General features: G+C 49.7%; 1 protein-coding gene across 4 annotated transcripts in view; it reads left to right on the top strand.

The window, feature by feature from the left end:
* Positions 1 to 25502, top strand: part of CSNK1G1 (casein kinase 1 gamma 1) — a 95859-nt gene extending 70357 nt beyond the window's left edge. Inside the window, exons 7-16 of one of the 4 annotated variants that reach the window (XM_086848872.1) lie at positions 3798 to 4032; positions 6308 to 6393; positions 8346 to 8430; positions 9307 to 9420; positions 9677 to 9825; positions 11423 to 11527; positions 16357 to 16464; positions 16963 to 17069; positions 19263 to 19286; positions 22224 to 25502. In XM_086848872.1, coding sequence (XP_086704998.1) covers positions 3798 to 4032; positions 6308 to 6393; positions 8346 to 8430; positions 9307 to 9420; positions 9677 to 9825; positions 11423 to 11527; positions 16357 to 16464; positions 16963 to 17069; positions 19263 to 19286; positions 22224 to 22278 — 1068 coding nt within the window. In that variant the 3' untranslated portion in view covers positions 22279 to 25502. The remainder of the gene's footprint in view (positions 1 to 3797; positions 4033 to 6307; positions 6394 to 8345; positions 8431 to 9306; positions 9421 to 9676; positions 9826 to 11422; positions 11528 to 16356; positions 16465 to 16962; positions 17070 to 19262; positions 19287 to 22223) is intronic. The other 3 variants (XM_086848874.1, XM_086848873.1, XM_086848875.1) reach the window with 3 other exon arrangements.
* Positions 25503 to 26528: the final 1026 nt, after the last annotated feature.

Raw genomic sequence — 26528 nt, 5'->3', positions numbered from 1 at the left:
CATCTTCAGGTGTGCCCCATCACCTGGCCCTGGGAAAAGTATTTTCCAAAGGGGCTGGCACTTACTGCTCGGATGAAATGAAAACCCTTAGCTCCAGCCACAAGGCTTTAGGCAAGATTGTCCTTCTCCCACACTAAATGATTGCAGTCACTGTGTCACAGTCCAGTGTGAGACACATCAGAAAGGAAAGCTGGTCTCTCAAACTCCTTGGGTTCACATCCATGAATTACATTTTGTTCTTGCTTCTGACCAGCCAAGTCTGCTTAAGCTGCTGTGATTCTAACCATGGGCATTTGTCCCCTTATCTTTCTCCTCTTACTTAAGGATGATCCCCATGTCTGTCAGAGCATCCAGTCCCATGGTCAATTTTTAGCCAGAGACATCCTGGAAAGATATTTTTTAATATGTATTTCTGCTTGGCTAGTGTGAATGAGCTCGACAGGCTGCAGCATCGCAGGACTGGGGGTGGATCCTTTACAGATGTTAGAAGAAAGAGGAGTTTCTCTAGGAAAAACAAGGGCAGTGTCTCTTAGGAAGTGCCACATGGGATTACAGCAGAATTCAAACATAGTTTTACATCAGGAAGGCTCTCCTGGCTGAGGGTGAGAGGGACTGGATGACAATGAGTCTTCAAGAAAGACAGCCTGTTTGGGAATTGTTCAGACTCAATCTGCTTCCTCCATACTCCACATGCAGCTGAAGACATCCAGTAGATCAGATCCAGCCGGTGAAGCTCCTGAACAAAGCCAGGCTTGGCAATTAAAACGTGGTCACTATGTTATCCCTGCAGCCCATAAATTCGAGGAGAATTGTTTTTTATTCAGATTTCTGTTTTTCACTCTTGGCCAGGTCCAGCCTGTATGATGCTCACTGACAGTTTACAGCAAGCTCTGTTGTGCCACTGAAAAATACTCTGGATGTGTTCTGGACCAAGTTGTGGCAAGATGGTTTTCTATCGGTGACCATCAGAATTGTCTTTGAACAAGATTAATTTCATTCTCTGCTGATCTGACCTATATTTAAGCAGGTGATGTGTGGAAGAAGGGCTCAAATTTATCAGGAAGGTCTAGAGATGGAACTGCTGTCAGGATCAGCCTGTTAAGAGCTACCTTTCTGGGAGAAGATTTGTTATATTTGCTGCCTTGGCAGGAGGAAGGCAAATGAAAGGTTGCTTTGGCACCTGCTAAATGTCACGATATCCTCTCATTTCTCCATCACAGCACAGGGGTCCTGCTGTGTGCCAAGGGATTCTCCCCCCTCCTAAGGGTTTCTCTGATATCTGAAATGGAGATTAATGGCTCCAAGCATGGACTCAGCTGGCCGTGGTCATGGAAATCCCTCTGTAATTCACACTCTTACGTGTACAGGAGTGTTCCAGCGGTAGAGCAATTCCAAGTTAGCCCCAGTTCCACAAGTGGTTTCTCTGCCCCTGAAAGAATGAATTTGGAGTGTTTGAGCCTGTATTTCAAACCCAAAGGAGTAGGCATTGCACCTCTACATCCAGCACATTTCTGAAGTGGGAACTCTACTTCCCCTCTCCTTCAGCCACGCCATGGGTTTGATGCCGAGGTTGTGTGTGTGCTCAGGCAGGGTCTGGAAGGGAAATGCAGCCCAGACACTCCACGTCACAGCAGCCACGGGCAGGGAGAGTGTCTGTCAAGGTGAATAAAGCATGGAAGCTACTCCAGGAAACATCTTTTTGACTCGGGGAGCGTCTTTCAGCTGCCGTGGCTGAGCAAAGCTCTCCAGCATGAAGCGTCCTGGCAGGTGGAAGTAAAGAAGGAATATGAAAGACCCCACAGCAGCTATGTGTGTGTGGTGGAAGCAAAAAAGGCAGGTGGGAGGAAAAAAGGCAGGAAAATAAGTACCTTTGAGTGCTGCTGAAGCATATTGGCTCATCTGACACCTCAGCTGTCCAGGTTGTTGTCCTGCCTGCTGCAACTTGCTGAGAGTTTTTAAAGAAGAAAAGAATGGCCTCTTTTCAGGTTCTCTAATTGCTGTTGGGATTTCAACAACTGAGCTGCTCTGGTAGCAGGAACAAATCAAATGAGCCAGTCAGGCTCTGCTTGGAAGCTTGTTATGTGTGGAGAGGCAAGGAAGCTCTTTGTTTCACTTTCAAGGGTTGCATCTTCATTTGAATTGCCTCTCAACATGGCTTTTTGTCTCACAACCTGCTGCTGTGTCCTGTAGGTGATTCAAAGTGTGAAGAATGACTGAAGAGCATCTGCTCTTCTCTGCACCAGCCAGTAATTGATTGGAAACAATGGCTGTTAGCCATGAAACCCATTTTCTCGGCACATTGGAATCAATCACTGCGTTGAGGAGAGGGAGCAGCAGCACGTGCTGCTCCCTTCTTTGAAGAGTCTTTGAGTAAATTCTATTTTTTAAGCCTGATTCACCTGCAGCCAATTTTTTCCTGTCTGCTGCCCTCTCTGTAGAGCTGTTTATTTTATAAGGAGGGATGCCCCCCTCCTGCCTGCTGCTTCTTTCCAAGAGGTGGAAATGCAGCAGATTTTCCTTTAAAAGAAGGTGCATGGTAAGGGCCTGGGAGTGCGATGGAGGATCACATGCTTGTGGACATTTAAAACCAGCTGTGGGTCCAAGATCTGTGAAAGGAAAGAGTGGTCTCGGTTTTCCAGCTGGGAATGTGTCTGGATTCAGTGAGAAATCCAGGAGCAGGCAGGGTCTGCCAGCCCAACGAAGTGAGCAGGGGGGTTGGATGGGGGTCCCTGCTGCTTGGCTGGGGGAGAGGGAGAGCTGGCTCAGTGACCCAGAGACTGCAGAGCTTTCTCTCCAGAATCCACCCGGGGGGGTGACCAGCTGGTAACCCTCACCCTGGATGTCCTGTCCCCTGCAGCAGCATGGCAGTGACCTCTGGGGACTTAGGCTCCTTAGTGACAAACTGGGACTTGGTGGGGCTTTGCAGAGGTTTAGTGGCATTGCTGGCTCACAGATACCTGGGTCAATCCCAATAGCCTTTCCAAAGAAGTATCTTGTTTAAGTTACTGTGCCCTCTGTCATGCAGGGCAGCTGCGAGCAGGACAGCCATAAATGGGGGTTCATGTGTGTTCATTTGAAACGTAAAAAGGCAGTTAAAGGTAATAAATGAAATTAAATTGGAACTATTTTCAGTTGGAATCATCTCCTAAGTGCAGGACCCAAAGGAGAACTGCTTGACAGCCTGTTCAGACATCACCTGCAATATGTTTGGTTTCAAAAGCAATTTTAATTATGAACTTATGAATAAGGTGTATTGTTAGAGGCACTCCATCACCTCAGAAGTGGGGTTCCTGCCCTTTCACCTTCCCGTTCAGTCAAACTTCCAGAAAAATGTTAGTCAAAAGCTGAAAAACATTCCAGCTACTCCTAGTTGACAGCAATGAGATTAATTATTTTTTAGTCAGCTCTGAAGATCGTAAAGCTTCTGCCTGCCCAAAAATCCCCCTCTGTGAGGAATCTGGCATGTCTTAGACAACATATGGGTTGAGGGAGGAAGGTGGTAAGACACAGAGCAACAGGGGAAGGCGGTGGGCAAGGGAAGAGCTCTTGGTAACTGGTTTAGTATGTTTAAAATCAATACAAAAAGGCTGCTGCAGCTCCCCGTGGCACCCTGCCAAGAGCTGCATCCCAGTGGTAACGCCTCAGAAACAGCCTTTGCCATTTCCCTGGGAATAAAGCAGGGAGCACAGCATGATAGCCTTGGAAAGGAGGGGATGGCAAATTCCTCTTGCAGCTGTGCTGGGAGCCAGAGTTGTGCTCACAAGTAAGGCTTTAACGTTTCCCTCGTGGTTTCGCAGATCTCTCGGATGGAGTATGTGCATTCCAAGAATCTCATCTACCGCGATGTCAAGCCGGAGAACTTCCTCATTGGCCGGCAGGGCAATAAGAAGGAGCACGTCATTCACATCATAGACTTTGGATTGGCCAAGGAGTACATTGACCCGGAAACCAAAAAACACATTCCCTACAGGGAGCACAAGAGTCTCACTGGAACAGCGAGATACATGTCCATCAACACACACCTTGGCAAAGGTTTGTCTGCGTGGAGGGAGCTTAAGAGTGTCCTCTGGGCTGGAAAAGCTCTCTCAGGTCATTGAGTCCAACAGTTGACCAGCACTGCAATGTTCACCACTAAACCATGTCTCCAGGTGCCACATTCACACATCGTATGAACACTTCCAGGCGTGGAGACTCCACCATTGCCCTGGGCAGCCTGCTCAATCCCTGACAACCCTTTCAGTGAATTATTTTCTCTAATATCCAACCTAAACCTTCCCTGGTGTTGCTTGAGGCTGTTTTCTCTTGTTCCTTTGCTCCCTGGGAGCAGAGCCCAACCCTGCCCCGGCTGCCACCCCGGCTGTCAGCAAGTTGTGGAGAGCCAGGAGGTGCCTCCTGAGCCTCCTTTTCTCCAAGCTGAGCCTCCCCAGCTCCCTCAGCTGCTCCTGGTGCTTCAGCCCCTTCCCTCTACACATTACAGCTTGCCATTTGAATCTTTTAGACCTCCCATAGCATCTTGGCTCAGCTCTCTTGCACCCTTCAAGCTATTTGTGAACCTCCCAGTACCGTTTGTGTTATGTGGCTTATTTTTTATCCTCCACTCCTTTGAGGAATTGAGCCAGCTGAAATGCTGGAAGCCTCATAATTACAGTTTTTATTAGGAGCTAAATAACTGGGAGCAGCCCTGCACTGATAAAGGACAAGCAGGCAGGCGGTGATTGCTGCACTGGATGATAGACAAATAGATTTTTATAGCACAGCACTGTCCCAGTGCCTTCCAGTTCCAGATGTTAAAGTTGGAGGTTCCCTGATCTAGTAATTGGTTGGAGAAAATTAACGGTTTAAACTTCCATCTCTCCTCACTGCTTTTTTTCCTACCAGAAGATTACATTTCTGTGGCTGAAAGGCAAAAAAACCCCAAACTTATTAAATGTTTATATTCTGTTAAATCCATACAAGCAGTGAGATAATGGAATATTCTCTAGGAGGCCTCGTAGCATGTTGGCTCCCTGTTGGAGAGCTCACTGTCTTTGGGGAGTAAAGGAGGGATGAGCCTAGCTTCTAATTTTGGAAAGTGAAGAGTCAGGCAGGGATGGAGGAATAGGAGGGCACAGTGGGAGCAGGCTGGGGAGCTGCTGGTGCAGGTGATGCAGAGGGAAGAAGTGTTTGTGTTTGAAGTACTCCATGTGCCTTCCTTAGCACCCATTTCCCACAGGATTTCAGCTCGCAGCATGGCTCATGCAGGGGAAGGGTCCAGATCAGTTCTGGGGATGTATTTGAGGGGCTGTCCCTGCCCAGAGGGATTGTGAGGAGCTGATGCTTCACTGGTGAGACCAGCCCAGCTGGAATCTGTCCTTTCACATTTCAAACTTAGGAGCCTGACTGCAGCTTTTCTGAGACACAGGTGCACTCAGCCATCTTCCTGGAAGTCCCATCTGCATCACTGCACTAAATTACCCAGGGCATTCTCTTTTTTTCCCCCCTTTCTATCAGGGTAACTGCAGGAACTGTGATTTCAGTTCTCTTCTCCCAAGTGTTCCCTCTCCCAGCATCTCCTGCAGGTTAAGTGGCTGGATCTGCTCTGGATCATGGAGCATGTTGTTGGGAGTAGGTGGTATTCAGAGGAGGGGAGGCTGTACCAAGTGAGCCCAAGAGCTCAGTGTGCCCAAGAATGCAGCTCAGCCCAGCCCAGTGTTGCCTCCACATCTGTTGCTCTCTTCCGTCCTCCCCTGGGATTTTGGATACATTTTGGGAGCTTGTTTTAGCTTACTTTGTCCTTTGGCTCCCTGTCCCTTTCCCCCCCCTTCATTTATAATGATAACATCTGCATGGCAGCAGCAGCAAGTGTTCCACAGTGCTGGAAGGAGCTATTTTTGATCTGCTCTGATGAGCAGCAGAGGCAATTGGGAAAGGGTTGGCACTGTGCAAGGGTAGATCCCTGCAGCTGGTTGTGAGTATCCCATTCCTATTTAGTCCAGAGGAAATGATCCAGCACCACATAGCACCATTGACCCTGGCAGATCAGAGAAGAATTGGGGCACTGTTTTATTCCTCTGCAGTTAAAAGTTGCTGTTCTACCTCAGGTTGGCATGTGTGTTGTGTGGTTCCCATGTTATCTCATGGCCTCTGGATAATTTTACACATTTTCTAGCTTTCTGAAATGCCTTCTGGTTTTGCACAAGATCTGAGCTGGAGACAGTGAGTGAACATCCCTGTGGTACCTTTATCTCAGATACAGGTGTGGCTGCTGCTGAGATCTCAGAGCCATTTCTGCTTCTGCAGCAATAATTTGTCATCTCTTCTCTTTTAGAGCAAAGTCGTCGAGATGACTTGGAAGCCCTTGGCCATATGTTCATGTATTTCCTCCGAGGCAGCCTGCCCTGGCAAGGATTGAAGGTAGGCTTGAGCTTTAGGTTTTGTCCTTTAAAACTTTGGCTAGTCTCTGCCTAAAGGAGAATCCACTGGGGAAATGTTGGCAAAATGCAGTCAGAAACACTGTCCTCTGTCTGCTTTGTGTCCTTGAAGCCTAACACCGAGGCATTAATCTTCAGGGAAGATTTTAAGGTAGAAATACATTATTTGGCACTTCAAGTTGCCAAATTAGTACAATTTTGGCAAGAAGGTTGAACAGAAAGACAGGGACGGCAATGAGAGAGAGCTGTGATTGGAAGCTGCCCCGAACTGGAGCATGACTGGGACACAGTGATTGTTTATGAAATTCCAGTTAACACAATCCCCCAGCTGCATCTGTGATCCGTGTTTATAATGGGAGCAGTTTGATGGGTTTAGATGCACAGATGGACTTCATCTTGAAAAACTGGTTTTCTGGCACAAGCATTGGACTTGGCTTCCCTCCAGAGACACTGGACACTCAGTGCTGGGGAGTTTATGAGATGCTGTGTACATTGTGGAGAGCTGCGAGTAATTGAGTTGCCGACTGCTGCCAACATCTATCAGCTGAGCTAACAAGGACTAAGTCATTTTCTGGCTCCAGAGCTGTTGGAAGCTGCATCTTCACTGCTCCATCACCTCCCTGATGATTAAGCTACTGTGTTCAGCTTTGGAATTGAAGGGAGTGAAGGGACTGTTCAGGTTAGAACAGGGAAGACAGGAGCTCTTGTTGGAAAAAGGAGCTAAGGCTCTGGATTCAGGAGCTGCTCGGCAGAGCTCTGCAATGGTCAGTGGGTGTAGACCCAGTTGGGTTGATAGACCTTGTTCAGCTGTTTTTCACCACCTATCCAGAGTCTCAGCCTCATCAGGCACATGCCAGAAATGTTGGCAACTGCTTATAAAAGCCAAGAAGGGTTTTTCAAGCATAAAAGGGATTGTGAAAGAAATCAGTCTCTCTCTGATTTTATGTCCACGCCTCTCTGTAAGTGTGTTATTCTAGTACATATTTTCCTTCTGGCTTAGTTGAACTCATCTGCTTTAAATTAATCCTGTAAATTATTCTAAAATAATTCCAAGTTTATACAAAGTTCTACAAAAGTTCCTCAGTTGAGTGCTGAACTTGATAAGAATTAATTGACACCATTTTGAGATCCAGGGCAAGCACGGACACTCCAGCTGGATTTAGAATGTGGCATCTTTGCCCTTCTAGGTTTCCTTACACTCTTGGTCTGTACTGTCAGGGCTGTACCTGCAGAGAATGTCTACAGTGCTAATTGTGCTGCTGCCAGGTCTAATTGACATATTTTGAAATGGAGGCAAGAAACCTCACTTTTAGGGTGCCAGCTGGAGCAGAGTTCTCTGCCTCACGTTGATTTAGGTGGGCAATCCAACTGCAAATGGTTTCATTTCCTTGTTGACCAGATATGAAACCAGTACTGAATGATGGATGGTTTGGAGGTGAAAGGAAAGGCTGTGTGGGAGCAACCTGGGACTTGGGAGAAGTGGGACTGTTGTAGAGTCATTATCAAAGTGGTAACATCCTGTTGCACAGCAGAAAACCCAAATTGCTGTGCAATGGGTCTCTTCTGCAGTTGTTTGTGAAGGCAGCTCAGTGGCCCTAAGCCTGGGATGTGCCATCACAATTCATGCACCTTTATTTCCTCCTCCCATGAACTTCCTCTGCACAGTCCTCAGGACTGGGCTGTGAGAAATGAGCCAGTAATAAGGGTCCTGCCTTTCATGAACAAAGATGTCTTGAACATCCTTGGATGTTCTCTACCGATAGCCTGTGAAATATTCCTGCTGCTGTAGTCAAGGATGAAGTTCAGTTACAAGTAACATCTCCTGATGTCACCCAGAATGGGCATTAAAAACCTTGTTTTTCTTCCCATACAGCATGTCCTTTCTCATATGGTTGAACTCTTTCTCCACAACTGTTTTGTCTTTGTGCGCTGCAGGCTGACACCTTAAAAGAGAGATATCAGAAGATTGGGGACACAAAGAGAAACACTCCGGTTGAAGTTCTCTGTGAGAACTTTCCAGGTAAAGCCCTGATGGGACCATGTGAGTGCAGCTGGAGGTGGCCATCCCTTGTTAAATAGGATGGGCCTGAGCTCCTCTGTCAGAAGGTATTGGATGATGTGTATCCATCATGTTGTTCCTCAGGCTGGCAAACAACTGGAGCTGCTGCTATAAAATTAGCAGCACCTGGGGTCTCAAAATGAACAAAACTCTTCTCATCAAGGAGGCTGAACATTGCTCAAGGGCCTTGTATGCCTGCTTTATCTCTTGGCTTCCTTCCAGAAGAGCTCCTCATTACTTTCCCTCTCCCAAATGACCATGTTGGAACCACTGAGTTAATTCTTTTCCAAAAGGAAGGTTTTACAGGTGTTGCAGGTGTAGGTGGCCAGCTTTGAAGATGAGATGGTGTGTCTGTCCATGAATTCCACCTTCTGGGAGCAGTTTTAAGGAGAGTGTTACTAATGTGTGCTTCTAGCCAAGCCCAACACCTGATCTCCAGTTAAACAGACCTTGGAGGCGGGAGAGCAGGGTACAGAGTTAGCACCTTCCCCAGGGTCCCCTGGCCACAGAGTGGACTTGGGAGGTTTTGTGGAGGGGTTCTGAAGTCCTGACACCAGGGAGAGCACCCACAATTAATCCCATTCCTCTAGGAGCTGTTGTGCCACACAGCTCTTTCCCAGCATGAGGAGCAGCAAGCCTGGACATGAGTTCCTTCGGCTCAATAATCTGTGCATGCCAAGTGCAACCCAGATGCAGGAAAGCAATTAATTAACACCAAACCCTGGCCTGTAAATTAACCCTCTTCAGGTAAATTGACCTTAGAGCCTCCCCCTCTAGTTTAGTTTTGAATATTCAGGTGCTGCCAATGTAATGATGGGACACCTTCCACTATTCCAGGATGCTCCAAGCCCCTGTCCAGCCTGGCCTCGGACACTTTCAGGGATGGGGCAGCCACAGCTTCTCTGAGCAACAGCATTCTAAATGCCTGTGAGCAGTCTGCTGTCAGGTTCAGTGAGTTTATTTCTAACTGCTTATTTTTATACAAATGTATAAACTAAATCGAGGTGTGAAAGTCAGATTTGAGCAGAGGTGGGATTTCCATCTTTGTTCAAGAAGTGTTTGAATTTTTTTGTTGAGGACTGTTACTAAAAACCATGACTTGTAGGAGAACAGCCTGAGATAGCGCTGGCAGCCCAGACATTGGTTTCTATCAACTCATTGGGAAGATTGAGGATAAAAGCTGCTGCTTTTTCCCCTTTTCCAACAGAGGAGATGGCCACGTACCTCCGCTATGTCCGGCGGTTAGACTTCTTTGAGAGACCAGACTACGATTACCTACGGACCATCTTCACGGAGCTGTTTGAAAAGAAAGGCTACACCTTTGACTATGCCTACGACTGGGTTGGCAGGCCAATTGTGAGTTGTTCCTGCAAAATCCCATGCCTTTCCTTCCAGGTGCTGCTTCCCCACCATTGCCTTTTTGTTCCCAATAATCTAAATTAATGCCAGTGAGTTTAGGATCAAACCTTTCAGTGCTCAACACAATGAGATGTCCTGATGTGTTCAGGGGGTTCTTGCAGTGCCTCAAAGTTTTCCTAATGGACAGAGGCCCCATCCCACCTCTCTGGATATTTAAGCCTCATTTTCCTATTTGTAACAATGAACATGATGAGACTGAATTCCCTCTAGTCTAGCACAGGATTGGTGACCAGTGTCTAAAATCCATTTTAAAGCAGGAGAATCACAGAAACCCCTTATAATGGTCATGTTCCCATCTAAAAGGTACAGGAGAGCGAGGCAGGGTCCTGATGGATGTTCAATGAACAGTAGAATCCCAGAATGGTTTGGGTTGGAAGGGATCATAAAGCCTACTTTGTTCCAACCCCCTGCCATGGGCAGGGACACCTTCCACTAACCCAGGATGCTCCAAGCCCCATCCAGCCTGGCCTTGGACACCTTCCAGGGGTGAGGCAGCCACAGCTTCTCTGTGCAACCTTGCCAGAGCCTCACCACCCTCACAGGGAGGAATTTCTCACAAATATGTAATGTAAACTTGCCCTCCTGAACTCAGAATATCTTGGTGGACACTCAGAGGCTGAACCAGCTCTGTACAGTACATGGCAAGGAAAAGTGGCAGAAACCAAGTTCCATTTAGCAGTTCCATGACTCCATGTGGACCATGACCCTGATCTCATTGCATCACTTTTTATTATCAAAACCTAGTTAAACACAGGAAGACCTTGGCCAAAGGATGTGTCATGGGTAAATATGGTAGAAGAATCTAACACACTTTATTTTGGGTTATTCTGTTCACGACCCACCCCAAAGACCAGTGATGACATCTGTAAATGAACTGTCACTGTCAGATCAAATGCCATCAGTGCTAAACTTGGTACCACTGCTGGTGCTTTACTGTCCCAACTATATTTAGCATTCCCAATACTTACTGTGCTCAACAGAGTTCCTAAGAAATCATTCCCTTTGTGAATCAAGATTTTCCTTCATTTTCCTTTAATTACAAAGGCAGTTGATAAAGAGCACCTTGTAAGACAAGTGTTCTATTGCTGACAACCACAGTGGTTGCCATGGAGATCTCGATGTTGGGAGCAGGGATTATGACTTTGGCGAGAAGAGAGCAGATGAAGCTTTAATTTTAACACGTCCTGTTTCTATGCAAGCGTGATTTTTACAAGTGGTGAGACCAATGGGATGAGGAAAACAAGTCTGTATATTTTCAGTTGTAATAATTCTGTGTGAGACACACTAGATGTGATCCGACATTGAGACAGGCACCTAACTGTATATTCTTAATTAATTTTTATACAAGACATTTGGTGCTCGTGTCCACCATCAAATTTCATGTCTGTAAATCATAGAGATTTTATAGCCCTGTCTGTAGTTCTCCTTGGCTCTTTCAGGCAGTGGTTTGATGTTTTTCTGCTTCCTACTGGCTTGACAAAGCTGGGTTTGTGCATGTCAGGATCTTTGCCCTAACCAACACCTTATTTTCCAGCCTACTCCTGTGGGATCTGTCCATGTAGATTCTGGGACATCTGCAGTGACAAGAGACAGCCACATCCACCGGGATCGACCATCACAACAGGCCCTTCGCAATCAGGTGCATTGCTTGGCTCCTCTCCCAGTTCCTCTGGCACTGGAGAAGCAGAAGCCACATGGCATTATATGGCTCGGGCGGGCGGATTCTTGGTCATAGCAAAGATAATTCCTGCATTATTTAGAGATGGTGATTTGGGGAAAATTTTGTCAAAGCAACAGGTTTTTGAAATAAGGTATCAGCCAGTGGAATTCCTCAGTATCATGAGCCAGCCAGAGTCCCATTTGGAATGGGGTTGTTTTTCTGTAGTTTGCGGGTAAACAGGTTAAGGTTGATCACCAGCCTGGTTAGACTCCCTGACTACCACAATTTTTGAGGTGCTTTTACCCATAGCACATGGACCATGGAGCAGGCTGAGAGCTGTGCTGTGCTGATGGCAGCCTGTTCCCAGGTGCCCTCTGCCCACAGAGCATGCAGCTGTGACAGGGATGTGTGTCCCAAGAACAGCCACGTGTCCTTCTCAGAATGTCCAGTTCACAGTGTGAGTGTTGCAGGGCACAAAGGACAGGCAGGGCAGAACCCTCAGGAAGGCATCACAGTCTGGATGAACTGCCATAGGGAAATTGAATTTCCCATTATTTCCTTCCTTGTTGTACTGCTTTGTTGGTGTCGAGAGTTTGGGTTTTCTGTGTTAGCAGAATTGTCAGGCTTTCAGTAGATCTCCAGCTGCATCTCCCAGCTGGAGCTGTTGCTGCTCTTATTCCCTGGGAGTGGTTCTGGGCTTGTTCTGCTGCCCCAACCTCCATGTTCTGCTCAGTTCCTCAAGCTAGGGTTTGTGGGTACAGAACCGAGCATGGGCTGTCTGGGCTCAGCCTTCCTGGGCTCTGAATGGTCACAGAGCTAACAGAGGGTAGGATTCATCCCATCAGCTACAGTCCAGATGCCCCCTCCTTGGGCAGGGTTGCTGGAGGAAGCTGGGTTGTTTGCAGCACGTGTGCACAGAGATTAGTGTGGGCTGGTGTGTGAGCTCTGATGCAGTCATCTACTTTAATAAATTCCCTGATGGATGCAGTGACCCCCTGGTTTTGGGGGGATTGTTCAGCCAGTTTCCTATTGTCCACCTTGACCACAGACCTTCATGTTGTGTATGAAGCATTGTGTTTCCCTGACAGCACAGTGACACCTGGCTTCATTTTCAGGCATTTTAGTTCACAAAGGCCCAACGAAATCCCAAAATACACAGGCAGCCTGCAGGCCTTGTTCTTCTGAGCTGCACAGATAGTCCAGTTCCGGATTGCACAGCAGCTTTTGTCATATTTTCACTGAAACATTACTTAGGATGATGAATTATTTAATATAACATGGGGGAAATCAGGTTCTTCTCACCATAACACAAACAACTCTCTTCTGAGGGATGTTCCTTTAAAATGTTGAGCAAAGCATTTCTCTAAAGGAAAAAGGCAAAAATAAAAAATGTCTTGAGAAGTGAATTGGAGGCCTGGGCTTGGGTCTCCAGATTTAATGGCCTAATTTTTGTTCTTGGGGGTGTAATAACTGCAGATTCTCTCTACCAATATTTGACTCCTAGTAAAGAGCTAATGTGGAATCTCCTCTTTGTAGCTTTTTCCTCTGGAAAGTGAAAGATTTTAATCAAAGATGAGTGAGCTCTTCCCCCTCTGTCTTTAGTCTTGCTATGTGATTTGGAAGCTGGTAGCAGGGTGATGAGTGTTAATGGGAACTTGATGCTCCCAAGCTGTATTGGGGAACATTTTGGTTGGATATCAGGAACAGGTTCTTCCCCTAGAGGGTAGTTGGGCACTGAGCAGGCTCCACAAGGAATAGTCACGGCTCGAGGCTGCCAGAGCTCCAGGAGTGTTCAGACAATGCTCTCCGACACAGGGTGGGATTGCTGGCGAGGCCAGGACTTGGACTGATGGTCCTTGTGGGTCCCTTCCAGCTCACAATGTAATATTCTGTTCTGTTCTGTTCTATTCTGAATTTCATGGCATCACTTCCTTGGTGCCACTCCTTAGGTTGTGTTGGGCTCAGCTCAAGCCAACTTCAGACTGAGTTTGTCATGTACTTGGCTGTAGAGCTAAAAGGGACAAATCTGGCTCTTGTGGCTACTGGAGCCTTTCCTGGAAGTTGGTTCCAGGTTCCCAGGCAGGAGCTCCCAACACTGATGTAGCTTCATTGCCTGGACTAGTCCCTGATATTGTGAAAGAATAGCACTCAATATGTGCTTTCCACTAGCTCATAAAACTTGCATTTAAATTTTCCAGTTGTTCCTAATCTTGTGAATTACAGCCATTAAAAAATATTCCAAGGGAGATGATTCTTCTTTGAATGTCACCAAGGACAAGAGGTGTGAGCAGCATCTCAGGCTGATGGAAAGAATGTGTAATGAGAATATTTGATAAATGAGATGATCTTAAGGTCCCTTCCAACCCACCCTGATCTGTGACCCTATGACAAAACCACCTCTAGGGAAATGGCACTTGGTTTTGGTGCTTGCTTGGAAGTGCAGCCCCATGGGTCACTCTGTGAGGCAGACAGAGCAAAAGGAACAATAATGGATGTTTTATGGAGGCTTCTCTTAATTCTCCTATTTTTTGCATGTGCTCCTGCTTTAGTTGAGTGGCAGTTTACTAGTGATTGTTGAAGTTTATTCTAAGGTTTCTGGAGGTTTCTCTGGGTGCACTTCCACTGCTCACAACCTGGGTTTATTCGCTGGAGTATCTTGTTTCCTGGCCAGATCCATGGTGTCTCATTCAGCTGAGGCCTGAGGCCAACACAGATCTGTTTGTCCCATGCTTCCCAGTCTTGGGAAGCGTTCTTCCCACTGGTCAATTGGGTTCAGATGTGCTGAGATCCTCCTGGCTCTTAGGTGAGCACTGGATACGTTGGCATCCAAGCTGGGTGACTGTCTTGGTTTGAAAGGTGTCTGCCAAAGAAGGTGAACCTCCCTTGGAATGGAAAAAATATGACCCCCCTTCCCTCTAAATCATTATAATTTTGAAATTATGGGGCCTTCAGGCAAAGATACAGGGAAAGGAACAGTAGTTTTTTATTAGTATTTATATGTGTTACAAGACAGACAACCAACCCCGGCAGCAACACCCAACAGAACCGGAACCAGTCCGGCCTCTCCCGCAGAATAGAACAGAACCAGAACAGAACAGAACACCAAACAGAGCAGAACAGAGCACTGAACAGAACCAGAAACAGTCCTGGCTCTCCCAGCAGAACGGAACACTGAACAGAATAGAGCACCAAACAGAACAGGACACTGAACAGAACCAGAACAGAACAGAACACCAAGCAGAACAGAACCAGAACAGAACACCAAACAGAACACTGAACAGTACCAGAACCAGAACAGAACACCAAACAGAACACTGAACAGAACCAGAAGCAGTCTCGCCTCTCCCAGCCAAATAGAACCGAACAGAACCGGAAGCAGTCCCAGAGCGCCCAGCCGTGGGCACTCCCCCTTGGTGCAGTTCCAGGCGCGGCCACCAGGGGCGCTGCTGGCTCCCGGCCGGGCAGGGCAGGTGCGGTGTCCCCCGGGCCAGCAGGGGGCGCTGTGGCGCAGCTCGGCCGCTGCCGCTCCCTCACATGGCAATGGCGGGCAGCTCCATGGAGGGTCAGGGCTGCAGCAGGAACCTTGGACGGGCGATGGGATGAGCACATCCCAGAGTAGTAAAAGTCGGGCTCCCAAGCACGGCCACAAGAGGCTCCCTTGGAGGGCTCGGGTTTTTTCCCCTGAGGCACCCGAGTAGATGGTGAGGGTCCTTGCTAGTGAGGTAAGGCACTAATAAGATCCCAGTGCTAGGGCTGCTCTGACAAGCAGAGGCTCACCCACAGTAAGGAAGGAGCAGTACAGGGCTGGGCTCCAGCAGTGCAGTGAGCTCTCCCCACAGAAAGCAACAGCTCGACCTTCTCCCCCCAATGCAGACAGTGAGAGGGAGCTAGGAGCTGCACCCAGCCCCGTTCCTCCCCAGCCTAAAATCTCCTGGTAACTCTGCCCTTCCCAAGAGAAAAGCCCACAGGTAAGAGAATAGCCAGCTGCACCCTTCCCCCTCATGCTCCCAGCCACATATTTTTAAGTATCAGTAGGTATTGTTTCTTAGCAACAGATGTTTCTTTCCATGAGAGAAAGAAACAAAAGGAAAAACCCTAACCCTCAACAGTGCCCCACCAGAGCTTCATGTGCAAGTGCAAAGTGATCTTCTAAGAAAACAAATGAAATTCTAATAATTTAAATCACCTGATGTGTTCATCTGTTGGGGGCAAAGAGGAAAGTTGTTAGCCAGAGCTTCTTATCCACTTTTCTGCAGAAACCCAAAAAGCCCCCACCATTCTCTCCAGTCAAGCAGGTGTGGATGTTTCCTTCTGCACTGCACAGGTGAATCAGTGTGTGGAACTGTCTTTGGGTGAAATTAAATGTTTGGCTTTGGTTTATGTTGCAAATTTCCATTTAAAGAGATGTATTTGAGGGAGGTTGAGCTTGTGAATCCCACCTTGCTGCTGTGCCAAGTGCTCTGGTGTGTGTGGCCTGACAGACATAATTAAATACTGTCAGTGTAATTGTGGCTGTACTGAAATCCATGGATGTGAAACTGTTGTAAAGAAATTATTTCCAGAATAGATCTTTCCCTTCACTCAGCAGCTAGAGGAGATGAAATCCACTCCCACAGTGGATCACTGCAGCCACCATGGCAGTAAATAATGAGGTGCACTTGGTAAAGGGGAATTTTAGCCCAGATAAAAGTTTAAATGCCCTGCTTTCTGCAAAAAAACTAACCCACTAACCAGTACACCTTCATTTCTTCTCCTCATTCACCTTTTGCCCTCTTCTGTTTCTTTCATGCTCCTGAACTCCTGAGCAGGCATCATCGGATCGCCGAGGAGAGTGGGAGATCCAGCCAAGCCGGCAGACAAATACCTCGTACTTGACATCTCATTTGGCTGCAGATCGACATGGAGGATCAGTGCAGGTACCTCTTCCTTCTGCTGTGTGCAGCCTTTGTGTTAAACCCCCTGAAATCTTCTCAAACTGCAGCAATGTAGTGGTCAGGAGAGCAATTTCACTGGTCCTGTCCCATTCGTCATGCTCAAGCCATGGTTTGGGAAGGACCCAAGCTGTGATGGCCAACACTATGGCTTTTATTGTTCAAAAAAATATTTTAAACTGTTTTGAACCCAAATTTGTTAAACTGAAGACAGAAAGGAGTGGCATTAGTAAGTCTGGTCTATAAAGTACCCTCTACCCTCTCTTGGAGGTGCTCTAGGGCAGTGAGTTGGGGAGCACACACACAGGCCTGCTGCTCTGCTTTGGCTGCTCCAGCCTGGAGACTCCAAGGCACCCATGAAACTCAGCAGCCTCCTGAGAGGGTGCAAAGAGACAGGAGCAAACAATTATTTATCAGATTTCCCATTCCCTCAACAGCCCTTGCCAGGGAGCCTCACCAACGGGATGTTCCTTTGTGTTGTAGGTGGTGAGCTCAACCAACGGGGAGCTGAATGTGGACGACCCAACAGGAGCACACTCCAACGCACCCATCACAGCGCAGGCGGAGGTGGAGGTGGTGGAGGAAGCTAAGTACGTTTGCTTTACAGCAGGCTTTCCACTGGTTGGTCATTATCCTTCTCCTGGGAAGTGAGTGGGGACATTTTTCTGTGGCAAAGTCCTCAATGCTCGTGTCCCATGCCCTTTTCCTTGCATATTGCTGCTTTTGTGCATGGTGCCTTCAGTGCTGCTGCTGCTGCTTCTCTTTGACACTTGTCATGCCTGGAGAACATAACTCTTACTCAGAGCATGTATTGCCAGATAGACATTTTAGTAGCACAGATACCAAAATACCAGGAGCTGATCTCAGGAATCCCGGTGAGCATCCCCCATTGCAGAGGGAGAACACACTGTGCTCTCACGCTGAGAGTGTAGGAGTAGCTTGAGCACAGCTCAGCAAAGAGATCATTGGTCGGAGAGCTGTCACTTCATTTCTGGCTGTGAGAGGTGGGTGCCAGGTATCCAGAACAGTCTGGAAGTAACTCTTGCAGGGATGGATAGTTCTCCCTGGGGGTTCTCTTGGTCCAGCCCTGAGAAGCTGAGAGAGAGGAACCAGAAGCAGCTTGTGGAGGAGAAAGTTCTCCCTCTAAGCTGACCTCTACTGTAGCTGTGGTCAGATGTGAGAACTGCTGTCAGAGTTGCTGCTTTGACCATTTTGGCTCCTGTCCTGCATCCAGCACCATCATGTCACATTTTGCACCTTCTCACTGCCTCTGAGCTAAACCAGGGCCTGTCACTGCCGGGTCACCAGAGAGTTCTGTCACTCCCTGAGTGAGGGGCCAATAGGCCCAGGGCTGCCTTTGAACTGGTTGGTGCTGAGGCATGGCCCAGCTGCCTGCTTATTTCTTGACTGGGTGATACTGGTGCCACTTGTCCCCCACTGTTTGCTTCAACCTGTGTGGCCACTTCTGTATGAAGAGGAAAAGTGGCAAGGAAGGGTATATGGATGGAAAAGGTCCCTAGGTATGTGTCATCTGTGTTGGTTGTCCTCAAGGTCTTCTGCTCTCTATTCCCCAGTCCTTCGGGGATTCCCCAGTCCCTCAGGAAGCACGTGTGTGGGATCTTGCTCACTGGTAGCTGGCCTGGCCTTGATCCCAGCAGCCACAGACACACCTTCTCCTTCCAGCCCAAGAAGCCTCAGATTTGGTGCAGGCTCCTCATCAAGCTGGGAGGATGGGGGAGATCTTGAGGAGCAACTTCGAGAATGGGCAACATTCCTCTTAGATACAGGTTGTGTGGCCGGCAGAGACCACCAGTTTGGCATCATGGGCTCTGAAGGGAGTCTCCCCAGGCATGTGGCTCCTAGGATGGGGCAGATTGTCATCCTCAACAGTTCTGACAACCCAGTGCAAGGAAGAACCAGGAACTTCTCCAGTCCATGTTTGTGCACTGAGGCCAGGTCCAGCCCCCACTCTGTGTACAGGGGAAACATCAAGCCAGTGGGAAGGAGCTGTGCCACCCAGGCCCTATCACACAGCACATGGAGTTGTCCTGTTCCTCTCCAGCCCTTGTTTGTGTACTCCCGGATTGGTTTTGGAGGTGTTGGGAAGCAGAGCATAAGCTGCTTTGCACTGACAGGTTTGGGGTCTCTTGTAATTCCCAAGCATAGATTGCTTCATTCTGCTTGCCACAGGGAGGGCTTTGTCTTTCCTTACATCTCTGATCACAATTTCCCCTCAGGTACACAAGGGCAAGAGACTTTGGGATTCTGCTCTGCAGAAAAGGGTGCCAGAGAGGGCTGGCAGGAGCTGGAGCTGGGCTCTGTGTTTTGAGATGATGTGCAGTAGTGGGATGGGCTTTCCCTGGCACTCCGCAGGCAGAGCCGTGCCAATGCTTCTGCTTGGAGTGTGCTGGAGAAAAGCTCCGGATTCCGGCAGTGGGTGTCGCTGGAGGGCAGGTCCCAGGTGTAGATCCATCATCAGACCCTTCTGCAGGGGACAAGAGCTGATGGTGGCCCTGAGTCCCCTTCTGATGGCAGCCCCAGATAAGAACTGAGGGGCCTGGTGCCTCCATGGAGAATGGGTGTTTGTCAGAGGCCTTGCGCCCATGGAAGAGGTGGCAAGGGCAGAGTGGTGTGAGTGCTGGGGCGGGCAGCGGGCAGGCCTGGTGTGTGTCTGCCGCTCTGCACTGCATGTTTGCATGGCTGCAGTGACTCGCTTCCATCCCACCTCTGTGAACTAATCGCTCTTTCTTCCTTTCTGTGTTTTTTCTCTATACTCTCTGTAGCTGCCTGAAAATGCTCAACTTGTGGTGAGTCCCTCTCTCCAGTCCACATACAAGGGGGAGCGGACCAGACTAGACTGGGGTTGGCAAAACCAAACCCACCAAACGCTAAAAAAGCACAAAGTCAATGCCAACCCAGAGCTGTTTTGATTTTAGGACCATTTGCAATATTGGGGAGGGCATGGGCTGTGTTTGACCGGCCACACTAGGCTGAGGGATTTGGCTGATCTCTGAACGGATGGATGCAAAATCAGATTTTAATCCTTTCCTATTTGGCTTTCCATCTCCCCCAAACGTTTACGTCCGTGAGCAGATGATGCCTGATGGAGTTGGGCAGAGTTGGGCTTAGGCCGGCTGAGCCTCTTGCAGGAATTCCTCACGCAGACGGTTACAAAGGGTAACCCTGCACTGAGTGTGGAGGAGAGGGGCCAGCTGCTTCCTTGGAAAGTCTCCTCTTGGAGAAGCACAGGCCAGAGAGGATGGAAGGACAAGGCCAGGGAGTCCTCATTAGTGACAGAGCCCCTACTCAGAGAGGGTAGGAGGTAGCTCCTTTCCAGCCAGCTGAGGTGCAAGTGAATGGGCTTCTCCAGGAAAGAAGGGGTGGAAAGGTTGGGGTTAGCACTGGTCCAAGCACAGTTTGGGGCTTTATCAGGGTTTTGAAGCTGCAGCTGTAGTGTCCCAGTCTCAGGTTGTCCCAGGAGATGCCCCCGGGGGAAATCATGTATCCAGTAAGTGAAGGACCAAGCAGACACTCAGATGAATTTGTAGGTTCCAGGGTGGGCTGATGGGTGGAAATTGCCACAGAGCAAAGAGACCAAGCCCGTGTGTGGTGAGGAATGTCCTTGTTGGATGGGAGACTGACTCTGCCCTGCTCTCCATAGGCATCGCCTCCAGTACCTCTGGCATCTCTGGCTTCTCTGTATGTCGTAGTCTGGGGCTGTTCTCTTGGGCATCATCTGCATGCAGAGAGATCACGTTCTGTAATTGTCAGCCTGCCTTATTCTTTTATTTTGGTGTTTTGCCTCTGCCTGTCTGAACCCTTCCCAGGGCTTCCTTTCCTGAACCCTTCCCTGAACCTCTGAGTAACAGCGTAAAAAGACAGTCACAAGGAAAACCAACCAGAAGTCAGTCAGCTCCCCTTGTTCGGTGCCCAACAAGTCAAGTGCTGCTCAGCCCCTTCTTCCCTTACCTACTGCATGCAACACCATCACTCATGCATCCTCCATCCTCTCCCTGTGACGTCCCCCTTACTCGCCATCGCACAAGCCATGAAGGAAGGTGGCTGATGTGGGAGAGCAGTACTGCAATAGGCTAAAGCAGGAGATGGAGGCAGATGGCCTGGGACAACAGAATGCCAGAGCAGTCCTAGGGTGGGGGTTCCAGCCTGGGACAGGGGTGCGGAGGTGGGTGACAAACACCTCAGGGTGGGTGGGCAGTAATGGAGGTGTCACTTCACCTGCAAGGACAAAGGCTTTGCATTTCTCCTTGTCCCACCGCCAAACTGGGCCTGTTCAGGAGCCTAGAGACAAGTCATGGACATCAGTCCGTGCAGTGGGCGGGGTCCCTCCTCTTGGGGGGTTGTGGGAACTCTCCATGTCACAGGGAGAGTTGTTTGTTCTCCCAGGCAGTCGATCTGTGCTGGCAGGCTCAGTTCACAGCAGGTTTGTGCTCACCCATTGCTTTTGCACCCCAGAGTGAGGCTTGTGCACCCCAGGGACAAGCACCTGGGTGAGAGTTCCTCCAGCTCTGAGAGGACAGGGGTGTAAAGCTGACATTCCATGAAGGAGACAGTGAGAAATAGTTTGGAGAAGATGGTTTGGAATGTTTTTAGCCTACAACAGATGGTTGTAGGAAAGAACGGTCTTTGCATCCTCATGTTTGCCTGCCAGAGCTCAGGGAGCACTTGAACAGCACTCTCAGGCACATGGTTGGAATCTTGGGGCTGTCCTGTGCAGAGCCAGGAGTTGGACTCGATGATCCTCATGGGTCTCTTCCAACTCAGGATCTTCTAAGACTCAGTGGTCTACTCTGGTTGCTTATCCAGGCATCCCTTCCACTAGCCTGAAAGAGCAGTCTTCCAGCATCACCCAGGCTTCTCTGGGGATAGCTGTCCCAGCAGATGGAGAAGGACATGTAGCTTGGGAGAACTCGCACAGATGTGCAGAGCATTCCTGGCAATGGGTTCAGGGTAGAAAGGTAGATACATGTTCAAACCCAAGGAATTCTGTAGGAAGCCAGGAGGAGTATAGGATCTGGATGACTACCCCCAGCGTATCCCACAGGGAACCCACCACTCCTCACAGTTCAGCTGCATTGGGCGTTCCTCTCCCCACCTCAGCCTCCACTCTCCATCCTTCTTGCTTCCCCTAATCCTGAGCACCACCCTCCCATCAGATGGGGGAAGAAGCAGGGTTCTGCATCCCGGCACTGAGTGATGGATCCAGGACGGCAGCTCTGGTTATCGCGAAAGGTTCACTAAAGAAACCTGGTCCCTGAGCCGAGGTCTTTTTGGAACTTGTTTTTTTTAGTGAACAGTGGTGAAAACCGTGTGCCTCATGGCTGGGAAAAGCAGCCAGAGCTCACAGTCCCAGTCCACTTCCTCTGGGGTGGGACAGAGGGAGTGGAGCACCTGGGTCCCTGTTTTACCACTTTCCCAGCTGGCTCCTTGTGTTCCAGCAGAGCCTGGGAGGGAGAAGCCCGGCTGGGAGGGAGAAGCCTGGCCGGCACTCCGGGGCCTGGCAGTGGGACACCCCAGCTGGCCGTGGCCGGTCTCCCAGTCCGGGCTGGTGGTGTCATCCATCCAGCAGCAGCTGCCCCCCGTCCCGGCAGCGTGCTGGGGCCCAGGCCGGGCGGGCAGGGATGCTGTTGCATGCGGGAGGGCAGGGACATCATGGGGACATTGGGGGGACGCGGCAGGCTGCCGGGCACGGGGCTGACTGTCCCTCCTCATCCTTTGTGCCCCAGGTGCTGCTGCTTCTTTAAGAGGAAACGGAAGAAGACGGCTCAGCGTCACAAGTGACCAGTGCCTCCTGGGCCTTGCAGGAACCACCACGCCTGCAGCTCCTGCCCTGTCTCACTGGAAGGGACTTCTCTTTAGGAGGGAGGAGGAGGAGGCATAGGAGGAAGAGAGAAAAATGAAAACAAAAAAAAACAAAACAAAACAAAACAAAAAACAAAAACCCAAGTGACATTTTAAACCAAAAAGAGAAGAAAACGTTCCAAAACACCACTCTGGGGTGGATCTGCTGAATGGTCTCCCTCATTCACTCCAAGCCTGAAGCTCCTTTTGGGACCAGGACTGTGGCTGGCTCAGGTCTTGGTCACCCTGGGAGGGGGGCTGGCTGGCTGACCCTCCTTCCCGTTGTTTACGGCAAAGGCATCGTTGACGCAAACCTGAGGACTGTGCTTAGTTCCTGCTCACTTTCCTCCCCTCCCTCCCCTGCACTCTGCTCCTCTGTCCTCCTCCCTCCTTAATTAAGTGGAGAAATTCCATAGGCTCGATCGGCTGTGGAGAGGGCAGGAGGATGTGGGGCAGGCAGGAGAGTTGCTAGGAGAAGGGCCTGACTGCTGCAGCAGGAAGAGACAGGTTCTCTCTGTGGCTCCTTGGGAACAGTTACACTGTAATGTGCAAGCTGTGAGAAATTTGCAATCTACTGTTCCAGTTAGGGGTTTTTTTCAGGCTCCCTTGACACCTCCCTCCTCTGACAGTAACAGAGCAGTGTGGATTGTTTTAAAGAAGCTGACGTCGTTGCACTTTTTATTATTTTTAGCATTTACAGATGCACATTGTATCTGTGGATCTCTGCGTAGCCACGCCAGCGCAGGCAGACACGCAGTGGGGAGGATGGTGGGGTGCACGGAAATGCCCTGGAGTGGGGATGTCCACAACCCTCGTGCCAGTCTGGGGCTCCTGACGCCCACCTTGGGCCGCGCGCTGAGGAAAGCATACTTGAATTTCCAATCACCCTTCCTAGCTGCCAGTGAATGTCCTTTCCATGGTTTCCTACACCGTGCCTGACCCAGCTGGCTGGGAGACGTGGGCTGACGCCCAGTGTGGGCCGGAGGGAGCGTCATGGGCTTTGCCAAGCCAGAGAAATTTGTGCTGGTTTAAGAGGTAGATCAGGACTGAGATATTGAGAGAAAGCCATTTCCTGAAGTGTGGGCATTTCCCGGTGTGAGTAGCCAGGCAGCTTTCCCAAATCCCTCCTTGGGGTGGTTGGGAACCTGCAAGAAGATATTACTGGGAGCAAAGCATCCCCAGCAGGGGAGAGGATACTTCATGCCTTAACACTGATCCCATCTCCCGATGGTCAGGTAGGTTTGACTGGAATCGCCTTCACATCCTCTCTTGAGCATGGGGCAGGGGCAGGTTCGCCTGCACCATCCCACCCCCACAGCAGCCACAGTTCTCCTGCACCACTTTGAGCCAAACCAGTAGCAAGGAAAGGGCTTGGGGTGCTTTGCACACCCAGAAAAACAGTGAAATCTTGCGTCCAACTGCGGCATTTCCAAAACTGGAGGGGAGATGAGGCTGCCAGGGGTTACTGGAGAAGTGGCAGGGCTGTGGGAGAACTCGAGCAATTCTGGGAAGGTTGTAAGTAGGTTCATTTGACTTTGTCTTTCTGTGTGTGACATCAGATCAGGCTGGAATGGTTCACTTGTCATAAACTTGGGCCTGGCTTACCCCAAAATCCTGGAGAGCATAAAGGGAGAGACTAGGTCTCATTATCGTTTATTCGATTTAATGCTAATCTGTGTAGCGTGGCATTCACACAGCAACATTGCCAGGAGGTTCAGTTTCCCTGGCTGGGTAAGAGCAGGCTTAGAGGGCAGGAGATCAGCCTGGGCAGCGAGCTCTGGCCTTGCTCCTCATGCATTCCTGAGTCAGGCAGACACTGGTGTGGTGCCAGAGTGGAAAAGCCTCCCTCCTGGGAGAGGGATCCCCGCAGGGCATCTCTCCTCCATTATCTGCTGTGTTCTCTCCATGCCCTGTCCCAGTGAGCGCCATGCAGAGCCCTCAGCTCACACTTGCACCTCCCTGCCCCTTGGCAAAGCACTTTCCTCCAGCCAGGTGTGAGCAGGGCAGGGAGGGCAGCACTCACCTCCCGCGGGCACATGCCAGGCGTGCCCTGTCCTCTCCTGCCACAACAGGGACACAGCCATGGGCACATTCACCTTTCTATTTCCAAACTCCTGCGCTGCCAGTGGCTCCCAGAAGCTGCATCTCTGGCACAGGCATTCCTCTCTCTGCTGTAAGAAACCATGGTTTGGCGTCTTGGGAGGGGGGTCCAGGGGCACAGGCGCTCCCCGGGGAGCTGCCCAGCCCGCTGAGACAGAGCTGGGCCCTGAGACACTTCGTTTGCTGCCCTCCCAAGCCCCACTAAGTGCCTGTCACCAGAACTCGATTCCTTCTGCATCTCCTGCCGTGTTTGGTCATTCCTCGCTGCCTCCACTCAAGGAGCAGCTTGTAGTTGCAGCATATGTAAGTGTTTGCAGGGTGAGGGAGGGCGGGGGGGGAAAGGGGCCATCTCAACAGGTTTTGTTCCAAAATGTTTTTGGTTTCTTTTGTTTCGTTGTTTTTTTGGGGTTTGTTTTTTTGGTTTTTTTTTTTAAGTGAATGTATTTGGTCGTTTAGAAACTTTCCTGACCTTGTTTTTAAGTGGGTTGGTTTGAAAGCTGTTTCATGGTGACCCACTACAGCTTCTCTCCGGAGCTACGGTGTTCTTTTAATCCTACAATGATGTGTTTGGAGGGGAGGACTGTCCCCCCACGGCATGCTGGTAATGCTCACTTGTACCAAGCCCTCTTGCACTATAATCGTACGTTGGACTCTTCAAAAAAAAAACAAAACAAAAAAAAAGGGCAAAGATGTGGAGTGGCTTTTTAACAAAGAAATTAAAAAAAAGAGAAAAGAAAAGCAAGCAGGTTGCCAGCAAGTCCTGTGCTTGAGGGAAGCGCTGTCCCCAGGGAGCTCGGAGGTGACAAGGAGACGCAGGCAGACTGAGCCAGCCATGCTGTGGTAGGATGTAGGGCATTAACCCGGGCAATCTCTCCCCTCCGTGCCGGGAGCGGTCAGCAGCCAGGAGAGCCCAGGCACAGGGAGGGTGCTCGGGGGCTCCCGGCGCAGGTGCCTCTGACGCCGCTCTCAGCCCACCAACGTTGCGATGCAGTCTTCTGAGGTATCAAGTGAGATGATTTTTTTTTTTTTTCCAATAAAACATTGCACTGCTGCATTGTTCTCCATGAATAGAAGTATTTATTACCTTAGCCTGACCATGGCACTCGTGTTTTGTCTTCCTTTGGCTCTACTGGGTACTTTTGTCACCCTCTGCTCCCCTTGGAGGGGACCACACACGGGTGGGACTTTGCAGGACCTTCTCAACACTTCATGCTTTACAGGCATGGGCGGTTCAGCCCTACAGAGCTCGGCCGAGGTGTGGTGGCACCGATTTCACCTCTCCCTGGGCCCACACATTCCCTCTTCAGCCATCCTGGAGTGCCTTGTCCTAAGGCAGCTCTTCAGAAGGGACCTGCCCCCCTGGCAAGACTGTGAAATAAAAAGGAGTAAGTTAAGATAAAAAGGATGAAAAGGAAGGAGTGAGAGAAGTTCTAATTCCTCTTAAATACCAGGAGAGGCCAGGCTGGAAGCAATAGCATTGTCTGTGGTGCTGCAGATGCCTGTGTTGAGCTTAGCACCATCTCTGAAGGTGTCACTGCCCATGGCAGGGGTTAGACTTGGAAAGGTCCCTTCGAATCCAAACCAGTCTGTGATTGTAAGCCCTGGAGTTAATTGAACATGTAGGGAATTAGGTTTTCATCAGGTCTGGGTCAGTGTCAAAAGTTAAATCTCAGAGGTGGAGATGTGGGTTCCAAGGGTCAGGCAGGGAACCTTTAAGGTTCATCTCCTTGTCAGAGTGCACGTGTCCCCATACAAATTTTTGGGAACAGGAAATGAAAGCTCATGCTGAAAATGGTACATGTAAGGCTGGGGATTAGGGGAAGATGTCACACGAGAGATGACACTGTGTAGCGGGTTCCAAGCGAGGGAACGTGTTGCTTCAGCTGCAGGTGGCTCTGAGCGGGTGCAGTGCCAGCTGCTCTCAAAGGCGCTTCGGCTCTCGGTGGTGTCTCCTCACCCCGACACCGACCCGCAGCTCGCCGGGGACTCGGCTCGTCCTCCCACCGCGGCCACCGAGCGGCCATCGCCTCCTGGTGCTCCATGTCCCCCTGCCCCAGGGGCTGCTGCTGCCGGAGACACAGCAGGGACAC

This window comes from Cyanistes caeruleus, chromosome 13 (assembly GCF_971803275.1).
Source record: "Cyanistes caeruleus chromosome 13, bCyaCae1.hap1.1, whole genome shotgun sequence".
NCBI classification, from domain to species: domain Eukaryota; kingdom Metazoa; phylum Chordata; class Aves; order Passeriformes; family Paridae; genus Cyanistes; species Cyanistes caeruleus.
This window is presented reverse-complemented; position numbering and strand designations above follow the sequence as displayed.